Source organism: Petaurus breviceps, unplaced genomic scaffold (assembly GCF_028583685.1).
Source record: "Petaurus breviceps papuanus isolate PSGF00001 unplaced genomic scaffold, PetGlider_PUasm1.0 176, whole genome shotgun sequence".
NCBI lineage: Eukaryota > Metazoa > Chordata > Mammalia > Diprotodontia > Petauridae > Petaurus > Petaurus breviceps.
In genome coordinates, this window is record NW_027185771.1 from 4,159,782 (window position 1) to 4,176,535 (window position 16,754).

General features: G+C 40.5%; 1 protein-coding gene and 1 pseudogene across 3 annotated transcripts in view; both read left to right on the forward strand.

Annotated features, from left to right (window-relative positions):
* The window catches only part of FANCA (FA complementation group A), a 114,954-nt gene that overhangs the window by 87,140 nt on the left and 11,060 nt on the right, over window positions 1-16,754 (forward strand). For all 3 annotated transcript variants that reach the window (XM_069085513.1, XM_069085511.1, XM_069085514.1), the window contains 3 exons: window positions 9,097-9,181; window positions 14,496-14,668; window positions 16,158-16,263. In XM_069085513.1, coding sequence (XP_068941614.1) covers window positions 9,097-9,181; window positions 14,496-14,668; window positions 16,158-16,263 — 364 coding nt within the window. The remainder of the gene's footprint in view (window positions 1-9,096; window positions 9,182-14,495; window positions 14,669-16,157; window positions 16,264-16,754) is intronic.
* On the forward strand, window positions 3,714-4,916 carry LOC138159296 (inositol polyphosphate 5-phosphatase K pseudogene; annotated as a pseudogene).

Here is a 16,754-nt window from a genome sequence, read left to right on the forward strand (position 1 = left end):
ACAATCAATTTGAAAACCAAGCCAATACAGGGGAATCTTTAATTGCCATTACTATCACAAGACCTTTCCCATAAAATCAGGGTAAAAGCAAGGATGTCTGTTATCATCATTATTACTGGATATAGGACCAGGAATGCTAGCTATAGTAATAATTCAAGTAAAAGCAACTGAGGAAATAGGCATAGGTAAAGAGAAAAAAATTATCATTTCTTATAGATGACATCCTGTTTTTGAGAACCTTAGAAATTAACTGAAAAAATAACTTCAGCAAAGTTGTGAGATATAAAATAAAGTCACAAATGTCATTAATATTCTTATATATTACAAACAAAACCCAAAAAGAAGTGATAGAAAGAGAAATTCTATTTAAAATAAATGTAAGGGGCAGCTAGGTGGCACAGTAAATAGAGCTCTGGCCCTAGAGTCAGGAGGACCTGAGTTCAAATCCAGCCTCAAACACTTAATACTTACTAGCTGTGTGACTTTGGGCAAGTCACTGAACCACAATTGCCCTGCCTTCCCCCAGTGGGCCCCCCCTCAAGAAAATTTGAATGAATTCAAGTATAGAAGTCTAAATATCAGTAATATCTATGAACTAAATGAATAAAGCTACAAAACACTCTTTCAGACAAAGACCTAAATAATTGGAGAAATAGTAATTGTTCATGGGTAGAGTCAAGCTAATATAATAAAAATGACAATACTATCTGAATGAATCAGTTCAATGCCCAATAACTATCAAAGGATTATTTTTGAGCTAGAAATAATAATGAAGTTCATCTGGAAGTAATGAACTTGGGGTACAGAATAAGACTTTTTTTGGATAAATTTAATATGTGAATTTGTTTTGCTTAACTTTGAGGTTTGTTTGTTTTTGTAAATGAGATTTTTGCTTTTGGGTTTTTTTTCTTTTTTTTTTCCAATGGGGGAGATGGGAGGAAGAAAAAATAGAGTTTTTTTTAAAATAATTTTTTTTAAAAGAGAAAACTAGATATCTCCTCTTCTCAAGGAACCCACACTCCAATTACAGGAGATAATACATAAACAAAATTCAGCTGCAGAGAAAATGAAAAACCATGGAACTCCTAAGGGAAAAGCAGAGGGTCAGACTGTAAGGCCCAGGGATCTTTAGGTTATGTTAGTGTATCAGGTAACAATGCCAAACTTAGACTGCAACCTTAGTTGCCTTAGCCATTGGTCTCCCTGAGCTGCTACAGCTGGAAAATTTATCACCCTACGGCCAGCCTGGTGAAGAGTATCTCTGAAATGAACTTAGGCTGGTTCTCAGAAGACAGGAATGCAGTCTAACACCAGGCTCATCAAATCTTCTAGTTTGAGCTTGTGACATAGCCATCAGGAACACAGTCATCTACACAAAGGAGTGGTCAGAGAAAGTGATAGGCATTGCATTTTAAATGACGATGTCCACAATATTAACTGCCACAGAGCTAGTCTTCTCATTCCACAAACGATAGGTTGCTTTTATATAAATTTTTTTGAGGCTCTTCTAGGTGAGCTTAAATGAATGAACATTTCTTTAGTGTTTAATAAGAACTCACCCTCTTTCTAACTCCCCTGTTTCAATAGGGGGTACACTACTAGCCTGCCTGGGGTTCAAAGTCAGGTTTACAATCTCAGTGTCCTAACCAACATCTTATCCTCTTTCACTATTCCCTGCATCCAATGAGCTGCCAAGTCATGTCAGTTATACCCCATATCTCTCACCTCACATAGTCATCACCCTAATTTCGGCCTTCAACATCTCTTGCCTGGACTTTTTCTTTTTTCACTTTTCAAATGCTTTATTAACTTCTGATTTACATCGTTAATTTCCGCCAGATTTTGAGTTACAAATTTTCTCCCCGTTTTTCCCCTACCTGCCGCCCCAAAATAGCAATCCCACAGGATATCCCCTCCTCCAATCTGCTCTCTCCCATTATCTTCTCCCATACCCCGTTTGGCTTTTCCAGTAGGACATGGTAGATCTCTGTGCCCCAGTGCCTGTATATCTTATTTCACAATTACATGTAAAATAGTATTAATAATAGTGTATACATATATATATATGTAAAATTTTAAACATTTGATTTTAAAACTTTGAATTCCAGATTCATTCCCTTCCTCCCTTGTCACCCACCCTTACTGAGAAGATAAGCAGTTCAGTTTAGGTTGTACATGTGTAGCTAATGCAAAACATTAACATAGAAGATATATTGTAAAAGACTGACTATATTTCCCTCCCTCCTATCCCACCTCCTACTTGTTCTATTCTCTACTTTTATCCCATACCTTTTCAAAAGTGGGTGCTTCCAACTTCCCTCCCCCCCAGCCTACCCTCCCTTCCATCATCCCCCCTCTCATCCTCTTCCCCCCATTTTCCTGTAGGGTGAGATACCCTATTCAGTGTGTATGTCATTCCCTCCCTGAGCCAAATTCAATGAGAATAAGGTTGACCCATTCCCTTTTGCCTTCCTATTCTTCCCCTCCAGTGTAACCATTTCTCCTTCCCTCTTCTATATGAGATAGTTTACCCCATTCTGTCTCTCCCCATCTCCTCTCATTATATTCCTCTCTCACCTCTTAATTTCACCTTTTAAGTATTATCCCTTCCTGTTAAATTGGTCCTTTGTCCTCTATCTATGTATACCTGTAAACATATATACACACATTCACATATGTATTCATATGCCCATATACCCTCATATATAGACAAATATATTATGTATATATATATTTCTATTCCCTTCAACTACTGAGAAAAGATTCATAAGTTACAATTATTGTTTTTCCATGTAGGAATGTTAATAGTTCAACTTTGAGAAGTTCCTTATGATTTCTTTTCCCTGTTTACCTTCTCATGCTTCTCTTGTTTCTTGTATCTGAATGTCACATTTTCTGTTCGACTCGGTTTTTTTCAGCAAGAATGCTTGAAAGTCCACTGAATGACCATATTTTCCCCTGAAACATGATACTCAGTTTTTCTGGGTAGGTGATTCTTGGTTTTAATCCCAGCTCCTCTGCCTTCCGGAATATCATATTCCAAGCCCTTCGATCCCTCAGTGTAGAAGCTGCCAGATCCTGGGTTATCCTGATTGTGTTTCCACAATATTCAAATTGTTTCTTCCTGGCTGCTTGTAATATTCTCTTCTTAATCTGGGAATTCTGGAACCTGGCTATAATATTCCCTAGGAGTTTTCTTTTGGGGATAGGTTCTTACTTTGATCATGGCTTTCAGGTAGTCCAATAATTTTTAAATTATCTCTCCTGGATCTGTTTTCCATGTCAGTGGTTTTTCCCATGAGATATTTCACATTGCCTTCTATTCTTTCATTTGTTTGGATCTGTTTAACAGCATCTTGATTTCTCATAAAGTCATTAGCTTCCATTTGCTCCAGTCTAATTCTGAAGCCATGATTCTCCTCATTGAGCTTTTGAGATTCTTTTTCCATCTGGCAAATTTGACTTTTTAAGGCATTCTTCTCATCACTTTTTTGAGCCTCTTTTGCCATTTGAGTCAGTCTGTTTTTTAAAGTGTTATTTTCCTCACTCAGGCTGTTGACTCTCATTTCATAATTTTCTTGCATTGTTCTCATTTCTCTTCCCAATTTTTCCTCCACTTCTCTTATCTGCTTCTTAAGGTCCTCTATGGCCTGTAACCAGCTTGTATTTTCCTTCGAAGCTTTTTGTGCAGGAGTTCTGACTTCACTGTCTTCCTCCTGTTCCATGCTTTGCTCTTTTTTGTATATGGCTATGCTATCTGTTTCCTGAACTGCTCTGCCACCCCATATGTCCAACATTGACTAGTGGCTCAGTGACTTTAACAGGATCCTGGAGATGCAGAACTTTGAGAAAGAAGACATCCCCAACATTCTGGACCATGACCTCCTCCTGTGGTTTGGTGATCTGAACTTTTGCATTGAGGATTACGGGTTGTGTTTTGTCCGGGAATCAATCGACAATCAGGAGTACAGCATCCTCTGGAAAAAAGATCAGCTCATCATGATTAAGAAGACAGATTCACTGCTCCAGCAGTTCCAGGAGGGTCCTCTGCTCTTCCCGCCAACCTATAAATTTGATGTCAACTCAGAAAATTATGATTCCAGTGAGAAAAGACGAAAACCAGCATGGACTGACCACATCCTTTGGAGTCTGAAGTGGGAGCTTGTAAATAACCCCGTGGACTCTGGGGAATGTGAGCACTTCTTCTCTTTCACATTGAAGAGTTATGAAGGTCATATGAAATATAAAATCAGTGACCACAAGCCAGTCACAGCCACCTTTGAGCTGGAGCTGAAGGCCCTGCTCTTAAGTTCGCCCATCACCTTGATTCCTGAGGGTCAGTGGATCACACCTTACGACTTGGTGGTCAGCTACAGCCAGAGTCCTGACTTCATCAGCAGCCCCTGGGACTGGATTGGCCTCCACAAGGTTGTGATATGCCACGTGAAGGACTATGTGACCTATGCTTGGGTAAAGGACAACTTGGTCTCCTTGAGTGAAGGACTTCACCAGGTTTATATCAATGCTAGTGGCTTCCCAGAGGAAGGGGGAGAGTTTCTTCTCAGTTACTATAGTAACCACCTTCAAGCTATAGTGGAGCTGAGTAAACCTTTCCAGATCTCTAGAAATTCCATGGAGAGAAAAGAAAGGAGATCCACTGATGTATTGAGCCAGGGTGAATGTCTAAATTGGGGGGTCACAGCTCCCCTTGATGGCTGCTGCTTGTGTGTCCAGCTCTCTCAAGATAAGGGCAGCCCCAGCGGAGCAGCCAACCTCCCCTTATCACCTCTTGGTTCCCCATTCAGGAATGGGCTTAGGTTTCACTTACCAGGATGTGGATGAGGCCAGTTGGTCCACCTGCAATGGATGCTTCAGGACGGTCAACTGAGTGGTGGGAGGTTTCTTATATGTTACCTCCTTCCTCTCCTTCTTCCTTGGGTCTCTTCTTCCCACCCTCCCGCCCTGCCCCATAACCCATGTAGGGTGATTGCCTTCAAAATGCCCTCAGTGGGGCTGCCAGCCACATGCCCCAGCTGACATCTGCCCCACATTCCTATGACTCCACCATCTCCAAGGCTCTGGCTGGCAGGGATGGGGAGATAGATTTGTACAGGATCCTCTGACTAGTTGGCAGCAGCCCTCCAAGTTTTAGGAGGAATCTTGGCAGCATATCCCTCCGCCAGTGGCAGGGCAGGGGTGGCATAGTGATGGGCATGTCCTAATGTGCCCTTCCTTTGGCATGGAGAATTAGGCCTATAGCTTTGGTATAGTAGCAGATTGCTAAGTATCTTCTCAAGAGGGTCCTGGATCAGGAAGCCCTTTGGCCATGAGATACAGCCTGAGGTCATGGGGTGGGGGATGTTCAGTCCGTTCTGATGCCTCTTGTCCTTGACTGTGACAGCTGTGACTCTAGCCTTCCCAGGAGGAGCTTTAAGACTTGTGGCCCTGAACCCCATCATCTTCACCTTCTTTCAGCTTTACTGGGATGATAACTCACCCCCAAAATTAGATCTTACAAGCCAATTCACATAGCATCACTGTACTGTGAGACACCAGCCCACAGGAAACAACTTTGGGACCCCTCTGCATGGAGTGATAGTTAAGGCCATCTGGGGATCTTTAAAAAATATTTCTCTCTAGGTACTGTCATGAAATTTTTAAGTCATTCAACTCCAGCCACAGGGGTCAGTGGCAACTCTGCCTTAGTCTCCTAGGAAAGACCATCTCAGGGAGCCCACTTGATGACATCACTGCAGTTCTTTCCTCCCTCCTTTCTGAAGGCCCATGGAGGGGGTTGATTTAGTGACCACAGAACCCCCTTCTCCACAGAGAAGCTCACTGAGGGGGGCTCCAGGCCAGTGGCTGCTTGACATTTCCCCTTTGGAAGCCTCAAAGCTCAACAGCTTCCTTTGCTTCTGCTGTTCCTGCCCTGGCTTCCTAGCTGAGCAACTTGACAAAGTGCATCTGTGTCTGTTATATTTGAGAATAGAGATGTGGCTTTTTGAAAAAAAAAAAACAAAAAAAACACAATTAGCCTTAAGTTGACAAACCAGCAAGCATTTATGAATCTCTTACTGTGTGCCAGGCACTGTACTGAGCAGTGAAGAGTTAAAAAAGACTGAAAAATGGTTCCTGATCTCACAGTCCAATGGGAGAGACGGCATGCAGACAACGTCACACAAATGAGATGTGTACAGGTTGGAGATCGGCTCAGCAGTGAGGGGCACCAGCGAAGGAGAACTGCAGAAGGTTTCCTGTAGGAGTTTAGCTAGGCCAGGGAAACCGCTAGTTAGAATTATGAGAAGGGAGAGAGTTCCAGGCATGAAGGATACAGAGCCAGGAGGTGGGAGGAGCATCTTGTTCAAAGAACAGTCAGGAGGCCAGAGTCACTGGATGGCAAAGTATGTGGAGGGAAGACTAGAAATATAAGAAGGAACCAGGTTATGAAAGGCTTTAAAAATCAAACAGAATATTTATATTTAATCCTGAAAGCATTAGGGAGACATAAGAGTTTATTGAACAGAAGCATGATTTGGTCCTTCCTGTGCTTTATGAATGGACTAGAGTGGGAAGAAACTTTTGGCAAACAGATTTATCAACAGGCTGTTGCAATAGTTACCAGGTGTGAGGAGATAAAGGCCTGCACCAGGATGGTGGCATTGTCAGAGGAAAGGAGAGATTTTAAAAGAAAAGACAGGACTTGGCCACATGTGGGGGTTGAGAGAATAAAAAGGATTGAATATATGACACTTAGGTTGTGAGCCTAGGGGATTGAGAGGATGGTGGAACTTTCAGTAGGAATAAGGAAGGTAGGAGGAGAGAAGAGTTTGGGTGGCGAAGATAAGTTTAGTTTTAGACATGTTGAGTTTAAGGTGTCTGGGATATCAAGTTCAAGGTTTCTAATAGATATTTGAAGTTTTGAGACTAGTGGTAAGGAGAGGTTAGGGCTGGATCTGAGAATCATCAGCAATAGATAATTGAATATATAGGAACTGATGAGATCACCAAATGAAATAGTATAAAGAAAGAAGTGGGCCCAATCCAGTCTCTGGGGTCACGCATAGTTAGTAGGGGAGACCTGGTTGAAGATCTAGCAGAAGAGACTGAGAAGGAGCATTCAGGCAGGTAGGAGAACCAGGAAAGAGCGGCACCATGAAAACCTCCGGAAAAGAGTATCACGGAGAAGAGGACTGTTGTCAGAGAGGTCAAAAAGGCTGAGGAAACTAGCAGTCACTGGCAACTTTGGAGAGAGCAGTTTTAGGTGAATGATGAAGTTGCAGACCAGACCAGTGGGGTTTTTGAGGATGGAGGACATATGGGCGTATTTGTAGGAAAGAGGGAAGGATCCAGTAAACAGAAGGTGACTGAAAATAAAGAAGAGAGTGGGGGTGTTAGGGCAATCAGCTAGAGAAAGTAGAATGGAATGGGATCACCTGTGCAGGTAGAGAGGCTTGCTTTGTCAAGAAGGGTCACCTTTTCATGTGAGATAGGGGTGAAGGAAACCGTAGTGGAAGGCCTCTGAGTGATGTGAGGTGAGGAGGAGTGGCAGAAGAGGGAGATCTCAGATAATGGCCTGGATATTTTAACAAAAAATGAGAAGATTCTCAGCTATGAGGGGAAAGGGGAGAAGAATTATGGGAGGCTTGAGGAAGTACAAGGTTTGGACAGCCACTGTAGTGATTGGGATAAATTTGATGTAAAAGAGTTACCTTTTGCAGAGAGGACCTAAATCTGTAGTGGACCATTCAGCATGGTTTCATGATTTTTTTTCTCCAGCTTAGTTCATCAACATGTGTAGGTGTGAAGGCAGCAAATTGTGGAAGTAGTGTAAGGCTGAGGGCTGGCAGGGCAAGAACCACATAGGATAAGAGAACAAAGGACTTAAGAAGACAACAGTGTGGAGCTGAGCTGGTTTACTAAGATGGGGAAAGGAGGAGGAGGGTGTAGCCAGTGCAGGGGTGAAGGCCTGGGAAAGAATGGAGGTCATGATATGGAAGAACAGGATTCAGGGATGCCGGGGGGGGGGGGGGGGAGAGCTAGAATTGTAACAACAGTATCAGCTAGAGGAATTTCAGAGTTCATGGACATGGAAGCAGAACACTTGTGTTTGATGGTCAGTTCAAGGATAGGACTGTTTCTGTATAGCTAAGATGGGGTGGAGAAGTAGATCATGGGAACTAAGCTAAGTTGAAGAATTGAGAGGCTAGTTTGTTTGAAGGAGTGTGAGTGTATATGCTGAAATCTCCTAGGGCAAGAGCCAGGGACTTGCTGGCTGAGGAAGGAAGGGAATGTCTTGGACAGTTCACCAGAATCTTGGAGGGGTGGCAGATATAACCCTCGAAGTAGGAGAGGATACTGAGTGATGGTGGTAGAAAGGGAACCCTGGAAGTGGCAATGGGAGCAAGGGGCATTCCAAGTACCCCACCACAGCCAAAGCACCATAAGAGAAAGTGTTGAGAATCATGCTAGAAGCAGTCCTTGAGAAGTACAGGTGTGACTACCTGTCTGTGTCCAAGTCACTGTATGGTTATGTCCACGCTCCTAAATTTTAATATATCTGTGGAATCAAAAGGGCAAAAGCTTTTGTGTGGCTCTAAGGTTCAGAATGTTGGGATAGTGTTTAGGATGGTTTTGGGCTCCATTTGACACATAGGTTAACAGTGGGAAGTATATCAAAAAAGGTAGTCAAGAAATAGGCTTCACTAATTGTTTGCCTTGCCAGTTTCCAAGGAAACTTCATCTTAAGGATCATATAGATAGATAAACAGTATGCACTGGTTGGCTAAAACTCTTTGCAAATGAATTAGGACCTCAAGTGAAGAAACTAGATCTGGACAGGGGCTAAGAGAAATACAACCTGATAGAGAAAACTATAACAATGTGGGTAATTCTGTATGCTTGGTATCAGTTTATAATAGTATGTAGGTTCCTTCCAATACTGAGCAAAATTGAGATGGGCTTGGATTATAAGGTGACAATATATGGGATAGTCATTGTACCACTGTACCAGATACTAGATACAAGAGGCAACAGATTGGATGTAATTTGGTTAATTGTTAAATAATTAAGATTTTTTTAAATCTATTTTAATTTCAGATCCAGTAATTGTTATTCATTAGAAAATTCAGAATTGTCCCTTTGTGGCAATATAGTGAGCCGTGATGTTCTCTCCAAATTACAGGTGGGTTTGTTTAAATTTTTTAAAATTACGCACACACACACATATACACATGTGTATACATACATACACACACACACACATATATATAATATTTGTACATTTAAACCTATTGGATATTTCAGAAGAGCACCCCCAAGATGACATTTTTTTTAAGTAATCAGGGTTAAGTAACTTGCTCGAGGTCACGCGGCCAGTTATTTCTGGGTGTGGTGCTGAGTGTCTGAGCCCGGACTTGATCCCCAGGTCATCCTGACACTGGAGCCGGTGCTCTTACTCGCTAAGCCACCTGGCCACCCCCAAGATGACATTTTTTTTTTACTCTACCTTCCTTGCCAGTGATCAGCTGTACATTACTAAGTTTTATTTACCCTAAAAATGCCCCCCAAATGTCCCAATATTTGTGCATGCTTATCAAAGTACAGTAAAAATTGACTCATTGAAATGATGAGTAACAAAATTTTGAGACTCCAAAATTCAGGAAAAGTAAGAGCTCACAAAAATAACAGTAGATTTTAAAGTTAGAACTCTTATTTTCATTTGGATCCCCCCCTCCCAAGAGAAAGATGAGAAGCAACTCTTTTATCTTGCTAGAATAGGGCATCTAATGATTTTAAATCCCAAGGCAGGTTTTCTTTTTAAATAGTGTTAATTTGAACTTCTCAGAGCTATTAAGATTATTGAAGCAAGAGGTACTTAGAAAAGGGCAGAATTTCTTTCTGACATTGAAAACCAAATAAACTTTTCCATATGATTTTCATATATCTTCACATATCACAATACTTCCTTCCACAGTGACCTTCATCCATACTACCACTGCTAAAGAGCTTTTGAATAATTCTTAACTACCTAGGGAGTCAGCGAGATTTCTCTATTGTTTTTCATGCTTCTACTATGAATGTGCATCCTTAAGAATTATTGAATCAAGAGACATAGAATGAGTTCTTTTCTTATATTTTTACTTCATTTCTGTTTAGGCTTTATGTTTCTGACAGAATTTTGAAAATGTGAAAAAGGGCATATAATGTATGATGTTCAGGAAAGGGTTTTTGGCTCTTAAAAATAAAGTAATCTCACCAAAAAAATTTGAGACATCTACCCACCTTATGTGTTAAACAACTCTCAGGTAGCTTTTATTAAGAATAAATTACAAATATCAGGCACTTAAAGCAGAAGTATTGTACTACTCACATTTAGAATCTAAAAGAGAGAGTATTTTGATAGAAATATGATGGTAAGCATTTTTCCTCTTTTTCTCCTCATTTTTATTTTTTTTCCAATTTATTTATATATTTTTAGTTTTCAACATTCATTTCCACAAGATTTTGAGTTACAATTTTTTTCTCCCCAGCTTTCTCCTACTCCCCCCAAATAGTGAGCCTACTGAATACCCCTTTCCCCAATCTGTTCTCTCTTATATCCTCCCTCTTCCTCCCCCCAACGTTTTAGTAGGGCAAGATGGATTTCTATACCCCATTGCCTGTATATCTTATTTCCCAGTTGCATGTAAGAAGCATTTTTTTTAAACATTTGATTTTAAAATTTTGAGTTCCAGATTTTTTCCCTTCTTCCTCGTGGTAAGCATTTTTGAAACTGAAAAAAAACTTTTAATATTGCACCTTTCTTCATTCTGTTCGTTGTCCATGAATGTTAAAGGAAGAGTGAATAGGGAAGAAGAAAGGAAAAGATTTATTTAAAAACTGACATTACAATTAATTTATCGATTAATTTTTTTGTGTATTTTTAATGGGCTCTCAGAAATTCACTGTTGACCACTACCCCCAACTTGGTTTTAATTGTGTATAACAGAGGTGTGATTTTAATGTCTTTCTTTTAGAAGATATCAGATTGTACATGTATAACTATAACCTCTATTAGGTTGCTTACAGTCTCAGGGAGGGAGGGAAGAATAGAGTTTGGAACTCAAAACTTTAAAAAAAAAAAGCAGTGAATGTTAAAAATTGTGGGGGGGGTTTTTGGAGGGCAATTGGGGTTAAGTGAACACAGCTAGTAAGTGTTAAGTGTCTGAGGTCAGATTTGAACTCAGGTCCTCCTGACTCCAGGGCTGGTACTCTGTGCCACCTAGCCACCATGTTAAAAATTGTTTTTACATATAATTTGGGGGAAATAAAATATTGGTATTGTTTTTTTTTAAATAAAGAAAATATATCAGAATTTATATATGCAAATTACTAAAACCCTTTATAGCAATAACTTTAGGAGGCTATATGGATATTCTAATATGCTAAAATTCTTCCAACAACTTTGGAAATTTTTGGGAATTGCTATCAAAGCTAGTTTGCTAGAGGCACACATATCATTCTCATTATATTCATGCTTTATACCATTTCTTAGCAAACCCCATACCTATCCTAAATGTCATAACTAAACAACTACTACAAAAGATTCCTTACATTGGGATGTTACTTACAAATCCCTCAGTGGGGTTAGGAAAGGCAGCATTTATTTCTTTTAAAAGATTGATTCAGAGTCAAGATGGTGGAGTAGAAACAGGATCTCCACACAGCTCTGGCTCTCACCACTTCCAATCCATGTAAAAGGGGACTCTGAACAAACTTTGGAACTACAGAACCCACAAAATGACACAGAGAAGCTAACCTCCCACTGAGAACAGCCTGGCAGGCCATCAGGAATCAGCCAGCACAGCACTCTGTTTGAGGTTTTAACCTCAGGGCAGACCTGACCAGCCTCCGGCTAGAGGGACTCCAGATCACCAGCAACTGTGGCAGTCCAGAATTATCAACACATAGATGCTAAGGACAAAGTGAGAGATCAGTGCAGTGTGGACTTTGGGACCCAGTAGTTGGGAGTGCATCAGCTTTTGACCCCAGGGCGAGAAGCCACTGAGACACCAGCACAGCCAGCCAGCGCCACATGGCAGCTTCAGCTGCTGGCCTGCAGAGTGTAGGGGGACCAAGTGACCAGTCTAAGGGGTGATCCCTCTTGCTTTAACCTGCTTGGATCTGGATTGCAATCTAGGGTGGAGGTCCTAGGGTGTGTGACCAGCTTGCCAGAGCGTGTGGAGGCTTCAGAGAGGGCACCTAACTAATATCTTCAGCAGGTGAGAAAACCCCAGCGTTTGGTACAAAGCTCCCCTGTCTGGTAGCAGAGTCCCTACTGTAGCAAAAATCCTAAAAGTCAAGTAATTGAGTGGCAACATGACCAGGCAAAGGAAGCAAAGCAAACAGAAGAATCCAACATTAGACTCCTATTTTGGGGATAAAAAGGATCAAAGCATGGAGCAGGAGGAAGACAGTGAAGTCAAAACTCCTGCACCAAAAGCTTCAAAGGAAAATACAAGCTGCTTACAGGCCATAGAGGACCTTAAGAAGCAGATAAGAGAAGTGGAGGAAAAATTGGGAAGAGAAATTGAGAACGATGCAAGAAAATTACAAAATGAGAATCAATAGCCTGGCTGAGGAAAATAACACCTTAAAAAATAGACTAACTCAAATGGCAAAAGAGGCTCAAAAAAGCAATGAGGAGAAGAATGCCTTAAAAAGCCAAATTTGCCAGATGGAAAAAGAATCTCAAAAGCTGACTGAGGAGAATCATTGCTTCAGAATTAGATTGGAGCAAATGGAAGCTAATGACTTTATGAGAAATCAAGATGCTGTTAAATAGATCCAAACAAATGAAAGAATAGGAGGCAATGTGAAATATCATTGGAAAAACCACTGACCTGGAAAATAGATCCAAAAATTATTGGACTACCTGAAAGCCATGATCAAAGTAAGAACCTAGAAATCATCCTCCAGGAAGTTCTCAAAGAAAACTGTCCTCATGTTTTAGAACCAGAGGGCAAAATAGAGGTTGAAAGAATCCACCAATGACCTCCTGGAAAAGATCCCAAAAAGAAAACTCCTAGGAATATTATAGCCAGGTTCCAAAATTCCCAGATCAAGGAGAGAATATTACAAGCAGCCAGGAAGAAACAATTTGAATATTGTGGAAACACAATCAGGATAACTCAGGATCTGGCAGCTTCTACACTGAGGGATCAAAGGGCTTGGAATATGATATTCCGGAAGGCAGAGGAGCTGGGATTAAAACCAAGAATCACCTACCCAGAAAAACTGAGTATCATGTTTCAGGGGGAAATATGGTCATTCAGTGGAATAAAGGACTTTCAAGAATTCTTGCTGAAAAAACCAGAGTTGAATAGAAAATTTGACATTCAGATACAAGAAGCAAGAGAAGCATGAGAAGGTAAACAGGGAAAAGAAATCATAAGCCACTTATCAAAGTTGAACTATTTACATTTCTACATGGAAAAATGATAATTGTAACTGATGAAACTTTTCTCAGTATGAAATAGTTGAAGGGAATATAAATATATATATATATATATATTGGAGGGTATATGGGCATATGAATACATATGTGAATGTGTGTATATATGTTTACAGGGTTACATAGATAGGGGGCACAGGACCAAGTTAATAGGAAGTGATAATACTTAAAAGGTGAAATTAAGAGGTGAGAGAGGAATGTAATGAGAGGAGATGGGGAGAGACAGAATGGGGTAAACTACCTCATATAGAAGAGGCAAGGGGAAATGGTGACAATGGAGGGGGAAAATAGGAAGGCAAAAGGGAATGGGTCAACATTATTATTACCATTGAATTTGGCTCAGGGAGGGAATGACATACACACTGAATAGGGTATCTCACCATACAGGAGAATAGGGGGGAAGGGGTTGAGAGAGAGGATGAAGGAAGGGGGAGCAGGCTGGAGGGGAGGGAAGTTGGAAGCACCCACTTTTGAAAAGGTATGGGATCAAAGTAGAGAATAGAACAAGTGGGAAGTGTGATAGGAGGCAGGGAAATACAGCCAGTCTTTTACAATATAGCTACTATGTTAATGTTTTGCATTAGCTACACATGTACAACCTATACTGAACTGCTTATCTTCCCAGTAAGGGTAGATGACAAGGGAGGAAGGGAATGAATCCGGAATTTAAAGTTTTAAAATCAAATTAAAAACCATGTATATGTATATATATATATACTATTAGTAATTGGGAAATAAGAGAGACAGGCACTGGGGCATAAAGATCCACCATGCCCTACTGGAAAAGTCTAAGGGAGTATGGGAGAAGATATGGGAGAGAGCAGATTGGAGGAGGGGATATCCTGTGGGTCTTCTATTTTGGGGTGGTTTGTAGGGGAAAAACGGGGAGAAAATTTATAACTCAAAAAAAAAGATTTATTCGGAAATTAATTTTTTAGGTTAAGTAAGCATAGGCTTTCTAAGGGGAATGCTAGGTTACCTAATAGTGCTTTCCCTCTTCCAGGAAATGGTACTTGAACTGGAGTTGGAAAGGTGGAGGGCCTTGCGCATTGGCCCATTAGATGGTGGTGGACATTTCATGTTCAGAATTTTTCAAAAAAGGTTACGGGCTATGGGAAATAACTCCACAGTTGGGGAGAAACTCTTGAGGCAGCAGGAGCTGCTTATATACAAAAGGTAAAATCACATATAAGAAGGAGTTCCCTATTGAACCGTTAACTGATTTATGAAAGATTTAGGCAAGAATGGAAAGTAATAACAATTTGTTGCAGGTTAGTTTATACTGAGTTATTTTCTGCATGATTTCTCAAAATATATTTGCCTTCTCCCTTTAATAACAACCCTACATTTGATGGTTCAAGTCCTTTGAAAGTTCTTTTCACAGACAAGTTTTGAAAAGCATTCTGAATGTTCAGTTAGCAAGTCCTATCTTAGAATGCCCATAACTGGGATTTTGAGAATGATAATCTTTAAGCCATCGTCAGCTAGTGATGGAGAAAAAGACTATGTTCAGGGTAGCTTTTTTAGTTTGTTGTTGTTCAGTGGTGTCCAGCTCTTCATGACCCCATATCGGGTTTTCTTGGTAAAGATACTGGAGTGATTTGCTATTTCCTTCTCTAGTGGAGTTAGGCAAACAGAAGTTATATGATTTGCCCAAGATAACACAGCTAGTAAATGTCTAAGGCTGGATTTTAACTCAGATCTTCCTGGCTCTAGACCCAGTGTTCTATCCATTGAGCCATCTAGCTGTCTCTTTCTTAGAAATTAAACTAAAGGGGCGGCCAGGTAGCACAGCAAGTAAGAGCACCGGCTCCAGTGTTGAGAAGACCTGGAGATCGAATCCCGGGCTCGGACACTTAGCACCCACCCAGAAACACCTGGCCGTGTAACCTTGAGCAAGTTAGTTAACCCCAATTGCTTAGGGGCGGCCAGGTGGCTCAGCGAGTAAGAGCACCGGCTCCAGTGTTGGGATGACCTGGAGATCGAATCCCGGGCTCAGACACTCAGCACCACACCCAGAAATAACTGGCCGTGTAACCTTGAGCAAGTTACTTAACCCCGATTGCTTAAAAAAAAGAAATTAAACTAAATCCATACTCTGGTATAGATTTGTGAAAGTTCTATAATTTCCTGTGTAGCATACCAGACTAGGAGAGAAAAAAAATTGACTACTCCAACTAAATTAGTATGTGACATTGAGTTCGATACTTAATATATTTGTGTCTTATAAAATCAGAATAATCAGTACTTGCTTTTCAGAAATGTGAAGACACAGGAAAGACTGTATAATGCCATTTAGTGGATAGTCAGTAGATTTAGAGTCTTTACTTTAATTTTTAATCTTGGATCTGCCAGTAATTTGGCTAAGTTACTTTTGATTGTCACCTAGAAGATAACAAATTTTCAATTGTCAGGGTACTTAGCAGTTAAGTGATTTGCTATCCAGATATTAAGGGGCAAAGACAGATTGGAACTCAAGTATCCTGATTTCACATGAAGTACTAATCAGTGGGTCATGGGAGGATCATGTAAATGATCCTTACAGCCTTCCTAGCACCAAACTTTGTTTTGATATGAAGCATTGGAGATATTTGAAAAAAAAAACCCACAAATATTTTTATTGGGTAGCTTTACTATTGATTACCTTTTAAATCTTTCTTTCAAGTATTCTCCTGGGTCTTCCTCCTTCGGTTCTCATCAGTACCCATGGGTCAGGATGGCAAAGTTCTTTGCATTGTGAAGATTTCTTTTACTTTGTCAATAATGAATTGGTACGTATGACATTCTTAAGCTAATTTGGAATATAAAGGTTAACTGCTTTGAAAGTTTCATGCAGGCAGTGAGTGGTGGCCAAGATGCACAAACATTTAAATTCTTAGTGTTTTGGAATCTGACAGCTTTTACTTGATGTGACACTTCTAAGTAGAATAGCTGGTGGCTGCTGGCTTTGTTCGTCATCAGATGAGTTTAGATAACCTCAGTCAAATCACTTAGTCTTCGGTGGGCTTCTAAAGAACACTGAACATTCTCCAGAGCCAGTGCTATTGTGTTTGACATACTGACTGGCCAAGGACAGCCAATTCATTTCTGACGACTGACCGTGTGGTCTTATTTGACCTTGTATTTTTTCTTTGTGTGCTTATGAGGAAATAAATTGTCTGTCCTTTGCTCTTCTAGGTTGAGCAAAGCCTCATATTTTACTAGCTTTTTCTTGCCAAAGGTGAGACTGATGATTTGGTACCTACTGCCTTAGTTTCCAGCT